This window comes from Podarcis pityusensis (genome assembly GCF_964106645.2).
Source record: "Podarcis pityusensis genome assembly, chromosome: 5".
Taxonomy (NCBI): Eukaryota; Metazoa; Chordata; class Lepidosauria; order Squamata; family Lacertidae; genus Podarcis; species Podarcis pityusensis.
Window position 1 is genome coordinate 87347825 of NC_138032.1, and position 6709 is coordinate 87354533.

At 50.1% G+C, this 6709-nt stretch overlaps 1 protein-coding gene across 1 annotated transcript in view; it reads left to right on the forward strand.

Moving 5' to 3' along the window:
* NFKB2 (nuclear factor kappa B subunit 2) overlaps nt 1-6709 on the forward strand; it is an 83186-nt gene that overhangs the window by 68155 nt on the left and 8322 nt on the right. The window contains exons 13-16 of the mRNA XM_081006379.1: nt 633-718; nt 2185-2323; nt 2427-2546; nt 5150-5391. Of these exons, the coding sequence (XP_080862505.1) occupies nt 633-718; nt 2185-2323; nt 2427-2546; nt 5150-5391 (587 nt within the window). The remainder of the gene's footprint in view (nt 1-632; nt 719-2184; nt 2324-2426; nt 2547-5149; nt 5392-6709) is intronic.

Sequence of the window (6709 nt, forward strand, 5' to 3'; positions counted from 1 at the left end):
TGTTTATGCACTTTCTTACCTGCCCTTTCATCTTAAGTTCCCAGGGGGCCCAGTTACAGCCCTAGAAAATAGGATTGCGAAAAGTAAATAAATTTGTTCGAATGGAACAGGACAACTTGTTGCGTTTCTGCCAGCTTGCTTCAGAAGAAGCAAGTGTAGACATGGCTTTCCAAGGCAGACGGTCCCTTTGTAAATTGGGCCTCGGAGGGCTCTTCATTAGCACAAGGAGAAGGAATGAAGGAAGACCCCATGTGGCTGCAGAGGAGACTTGTGGCCTGAAAATGGCTTGGGAAAGGGAGAAAATGATGCTCTAGAGTAGGCATCCCCGAACTCTGCCCTCCAGCTGTTTTGGGACTACAATTCCCATCCCTGACCACTGGTCCTGTTAGCTAGGGGTGATGGGAGTTGTAGTCCCAAAACAGCTGAAGGGCTGAGTTCGGGGATACCTGCTCTAGAGGGCTGGACTGTGGTCACATAGTGGTATTGATTGCATGCACTGAGAATGTATTGTGTGTGGAGAGAGAGAAGACCTTAATAAATGAGACCCTGTGCTAGTTCAGATGCCTGGGACCTGAGATAGGGTGGGTTGGTGCTTTCTCACAAGGGAAATAACTTTTTTCTTCCTCCTCCAGATGATATTGAGGTGCGGTTTTATGAAGACGATGAGAATGGCTGGCAGGCCTTTGGGGACTTCTCCCCTACAGATGTACATAAACAGGTACCAGTTGGGTCGTGGGAGGCCTGGGTCCCACTCAAAAGATCGGTCTTGCAGAGCAAGTCTCTTGTCAGCTTGAGCAATTGGATGTCAAGATTTGTGTAGCATTTTGTGTAGCACCAGGCTTAAAAGATAGGTAAAAGACCACCAGGTTTTGTGTGCGTGGGAATTTAAGGATTGTAAGTGTGTGCTTGGGGTTTCATCTGCCTGGGGGAAATGAGAGGTTCTGCTAGTATACATAGGTCCTAAGCATATGCTTTTGGATTGTTGTCGCCTCTTAAACCTGATGAGCTTCGCAAGATCTTTGGAAAGCCCATCTCCTTTCCCTGGTTTGCTCGCCTCTCGTGACCAGTGAACGCAAGCCCTGGGAAACTGGGTTTTTCTTCCAATAAAGCTCGGAGGGCGATAAAACTATATTCTGCATGGTTGTGCGACTTACTTTAGGTCGTGAACCAGGCAACTACTTGCCCATTTTCATTGCTATTCCTGGGCGAGGTGAGTGACTTGGCAGCTGCAGGGGATGCATGGACGAAACTGATTTCTTCAGACACATCAGTTAGGACTTGGGGCCAAGATGCAGAATAAGCTGCAGCAGTTGTCCTAGTTGATGATCCATTTCTAGAGGTGTATTTCCCTGGACGCCTCAGATCTGTTCAATATCATAGGCTAGTGAAATCCTGCTGAGCTATTTTTGGGCACTGTATTGTGATGGTTCTTCTGCTGGCTGGTGGGTTTTTAGAAGGGTTAATACTTAACTGGGCAGCGGCTGTAGCTCAGTGGCCTTCTATGCAGTGGGTTCAATCCCTGGTGTCTCTAGGCAGAACTAGAAACTTCTCCCAGATACCCTGGAAGCAGCTGCCAGACAGTGTTGACAATACTGAATAAGACTGAGCAATGGTCTGACTCAGTGGAAGGCATCTTCCCATATTCCTAATATTTTGCTGCTCTGCCTCATGGGAATTACCGTATTTTTCGCTCTATAAGACGCACCAGACCACAAGACGCACCTAGTTTTTGGAGGAGGAAAACAAGAAAAAAATTATTCTGAATCTCAGAAGCCAGAACAGCAAGAGGGATCACCACGCAGTGAAAGCAGCGATCCCCCTTGCTGTTCTGGTTTCTAGGATAGCTGTACAGTCTGCATTTGCTCCATAAGACGCACATACACATTTCCCCTTACTTTTTAGGAGGGAAAAAGTGAGTCTTATAGAGCAAAAAATACGGTAATCTCTCGGGTGCTGCAAGAATATCTCTCTATCAAACCGCTGTGGGTAGGAGGGAGCCTGTCAGTTTTGAGCTCACTTTTCTCTGTGTGCTTATGACATCCAACTCTGCTTTTGATTCTCCTCTAACCCACGGCAATAGTTAAGTTCTTTACGTTATGATACATTGACTCTGAATCAGTCAGAGCTGCCTCTTGGGTTGCCACTTAAGCCCTATTCAGGTGTCCACACTTTGTGTCCTTGCAGTACGCCATTGTGTTCCGCACGCCGCCCTACCACAAGACCAAGATCGAGCGCCCGGTCACCGTGTTCCTTCAGCTGAAGCGCAAGCGAGGGGGTGACGTGAGTGACTCCAAGCAGTTTACCTACTACCCGGTGGTGGAAGGTACAGGGAGCTTGCACCAAGAAGTGTCTTGCTACTTCTGTTTGTCCAGTGCCAGCGCAGGGCCTTGTCTTTGACGACTCTCCTCTTATGTCCTTGGTTGCAGATAAGGAAGAAGTGGAGAGGAAGAGAAAGAAGACCTTGCCCCAGTTCCCTCAGCACTTTGGGGGCGGCTCGCCTATGGGAGGCGCTGGGGGTGGAGCCGGCGGATTTGGTTCTGGCGGAGGTAAACGTTGCTCTTTGTTGACGGAGGCTTGGGGAGTTTGGAGTGCCTTGCTCTTAGGTGGCTTCCTAGTTTTGAGATCGAAGGCTTTTCATTGCATTAGTTTTGGCAGCAGAGTATAGACTCCAGGAGAGCCTGTAAAATTCTGGCACTGGGCAGTGGAACCCTGAGCATCTTCCACTCTTGTAGGAAGCCAACTACCCCTGGAGCTCCTTGGGGGTAAAGGCCACCTGACCACAGGAAGCTGGGTTTTAAGCTGTCAGTTTATAAAACGTTGATAGGCGCATCCTTTGCATGGGTGCAAAAATAAATGGGTTCGGTTGTGGGTCTCTCCCCAACATCATCTGACATGTAAGCAGGGGCAAAGGATTTCTTTAGCTCTTCTGTGATTTCCTGACCCCACTCCCTTTACACCTTTTTTATCTGTCTGGTGCTTTTTTAAAGAAAGGAGTCTCCATTATTTAGCCCAGTGTTTCCCCAGCTTGGGTCTCCAGCTGTTTTTGGACTACAGCTCCCATCATCCCTGACCACTGGTCCTGTTAGCTAGGGATGATGGGAACTGTAGTCCAAAGACTGCCAGAGACCCAAACTGGGGAAACACTGATTTAGCCTAAGCACCTTTAGTGATGGCCTGTCGTCATTCCTTCTGATTAGCCATATTGTTTGGTTTGCACTTGTTCTGCTGGTGTAACATGTCCTTCGTTTTGGAGAGGCTTTCACTTCTGTAAAAAGCAGTTGCCTTGCCTTTGGAAGACCATCCGTCATGGATGTTTTCGTTGAGATTCCTGCCTTTCAGGGGGTTTGGATTAAATGACCCTTGGGGTCCCTTACACCTTGACAATTTGATGACTCAATGGCCACTTTTTGCTTTTCTCATTCTGTACTTCATGTGATAAACATCTTCTATGTGTTGGCTTAGAGATAAAACAGAGAATCTGCATAGGCACTTTGGTGTAATGGTAAGGCAGGTTAGGACCGTAAGAAGCTGCCTTAAGACTCTTTGTCCACCTACCTTAGTGTTGGGACGCAGGTGGTGCTGTGGGTTAAACCACAGAGCCTAGGGCTTGCCGATCAGAAGGTTGGCGGTTCGAATCCCGGCAACGGGGTGAGCTCCCGTTGCTCGGTCCCTGCTCCTGCCAACCTAGCAGTTTGAAAGCACATCAAAGTGCAAGTAGATAAATAGGTACCGCTCCGGCGGGAAGGTAAACGGTGTTTCCGTGCACTGCTATGGTTTGCCAGAAGCGGCTTAGTCATGCTGGCCACATGACCCGGAAGCTGTACGCCGGCTCCCTCGGCCAATAAGGCGAGATGTGCGCCGCAACCCCAGAGTCGGCCACAACTGGACCTAATGGTCAGGGGTCCCTTTACCTTTACCTTAGTGTTGCCTGCAGTTGCACTGACAGCGACTTGCCAGGAATTCAAGCAAGTCTCTCCCAGCCCTACCGGGACATGCTGGTGATTGGACTTGGTGTGTAATGCATGCAAAATAGAAGCTCTAGCCACTGAGCTACAGCGAGTCCCCATCCCACTAAAGGGTTGAGGGAGGGGATGCTACTGTAGCTCAGTTCCACAACATTTTTTGATATGAAATGTATCTCTGGCTTTAAGTGAGCCACTGCTGCTGACGGCTGTGAGCGATTCTGGACAATTCATGGGGTGGAATTGCTAAAAGAGCGCAGAGTAGTTTGCTTAATTAGACAGAGAGAGAGAGAGAGAGAAGGCTGATCTTCCAATGCAATTTGTTGAGGCAGTTCCAATTCCTGCAGCAAGTGGAAACTGCTAATTACCATTCACTTTACACCTTTCCCCGTGACTCGGGAGGCGAGCGTTCTTTCCAAAGACAAAACCATGCACTCTTGAAGCAGGCAGCCCTCTGACGGAGTCATTATTTTAATTTACTAGCTTGTCTTCAGCGCAGAGAAGGGGGTCTGGATAACAACGCTCTGCAGAACAAACGGCAGGCGTGTCAGATGTTGCAGAATTAGTAAGCACTGAGCTGAGCATGCCCAGGGGGCTGGTTTCTATTTTTAAAGGAGAACGTGCCGCAGATCAAGGTTTCTGGGTTGCAAAGCGGGGAGCAAAGTCTAGTCGCTGTTGACGACTAGAATACAGGCTCACAAACTCTCCTGCAGTAAACTGAACAGTGCCAGTTTCAAATGTGATATCTGAAAGTCCTAAGTTGAGCCGTGACTTTGCCAGTGCATTATTAGCTTGGGAGCTACTGCCGTGTCTTTGCTCAGCTGGTGACAAAGCAGTGCATAAGTGCAGACCTGACTTATTGAGGTTTGCCCCCCTTCTGCTTTCCAACAGCTACAATTTGCGAACAGTGCGTAGGCAGCTTGCATGCCAACTGTGGGCAGGGACATAACCAGAAGTGGTTGGGACCACCCCCTCTCCCACCCCTCTCTCTTTCTTCTCCCCTTCTCTTCCCTGCTTTTCCACTTGACTGCCAGGGGAGGGACGGGTTCCTTTTGCTAGAAGTCTGAAATATTTATCGAGGGCGCCTGAAATTTAGCCACGCGTCGCCCAACCCTGTGAGCACAACTGGGCTAACATAGAAACCTCTCTCTATCTCTGTGTTGTATCTAAACGCCTGCCTACCCCAGCTGGGAATCCCTGGCACTCAGCGGGATACAGCTCTTGCAGCAACAGCAGCATCTACCTCTCTGGCACCTACCCGATGGGCAACTACCAAGGAGGGAGGGGCATCCACATGCCAGGAACTTCCAAGCCGGAAGAGGGGGAACAGCAAACATTAGAAGATGGGAGCCGGATCTCCACGGAGGAAAAGCGCTACGCAGAACTGCTGCAGCATGGTACGTCTGTGAGACGAGTGCTGTCCAAAGTAGTCTGGAGTTAAGAGGTGTTTTGGAAGCAGTTTACGTGCTGGAGAGTTCTCTAAATCCATATATAGAATGAAATATACACATTCTATATGAAAGAGCCACAAAGGGCAAACCACCTAAGAGGTATGCTGATGAGTTTGCTAAAACAGCTGTTGTTAGTAACTCAGAGAAGGTTTGGGAACCTTCAAGCTTCCAAGAGGTCCAAGATTTAACCTCAAAGGATGCAGGTAAAGGTAAAGGGACCCCTGACCATTAGGTCCAGCTGTGACCGACTCTGGGGTTGCGGCGCTCATCTCGCTTTATTGGCCGAGGGAGCCGGCGTACAGCTTCCGGGTCATGTGGCCAGCATGACTAAGCTGCTTCTGGCAAACCAGAGCAGCGCACGAAAACACCGTTTACCTTCCCGCCACAGTGGTACCTATTTATCTACTTGCACTTTGATGTGCTTTCAAACTGCTAGGTTGGCAGGAGCAGGGACCCGAGCAACGGGCGCTCACCCTGTCACGGGGATTCGAACCACCGACCTTCTGATCGGCAAGTCCTAGGCTCTGTGGTTTAACCCACAGCGCCACCCGCGTCAAAGTATGCAGAGCCATGTTTAAAAGCCATGAAGGCTGAACTTGATTCCTTAGAGAGGAACAAGACCTTGGAAGAAGTTGCGCCAGGGCTACTACGAGTGGCTGCTGCAGCTGCAAGGCTGAGAGGGGAGACGCTCCGGCTGGGGCCAAGCCAGTTGGCTTTATCCCCCGGTTCCGACAGCCATAGCCACAGTGGCCCATCTCTTCCCCTTCCTTCCCCGCTCCCCCAGGAGCCAAACCGATGGTGCTACAAGCTGTAGGACTCTGGCATGTGCACATAGCTGGGGGGGGGGCACTCTTTATCCTCCAAGCATCACCGGCTTTTTAGTTCCACACTTAATTAATTAATCTGGGAATGTCTGCTTGTAAAAGCCACATGCTCCACCACGGACCTGTGACCTTCCCCTGTTGCAGGGATGGGGAGAACTATTTTCAGCCAGGGTGGGGTGTGTTCCTCCATGAGCATCCATTTCGAGGGGTAGTGGGCACACGATGGCCAGAGGAAAAAGTGGGCAGAGAGAGACTCACCTTTTGTATCAGTAGGTTGCGCTGCAGCCTCGCGAAAGGCGGTTTTCTGCACACACATTCTCTGTCCAGACAAGTAAGACACATTATCGGATGCCAAGAGCACGTTCCACCCAGGCAAAAGCAGCAAAAGGGGGTGGAGCAGGAAGGTGTGGGTCCCAATAGGAGAGACCTGGAGGGTCGCATCTGGACCCTGTGGGGCCCCCCAACCCCCTGC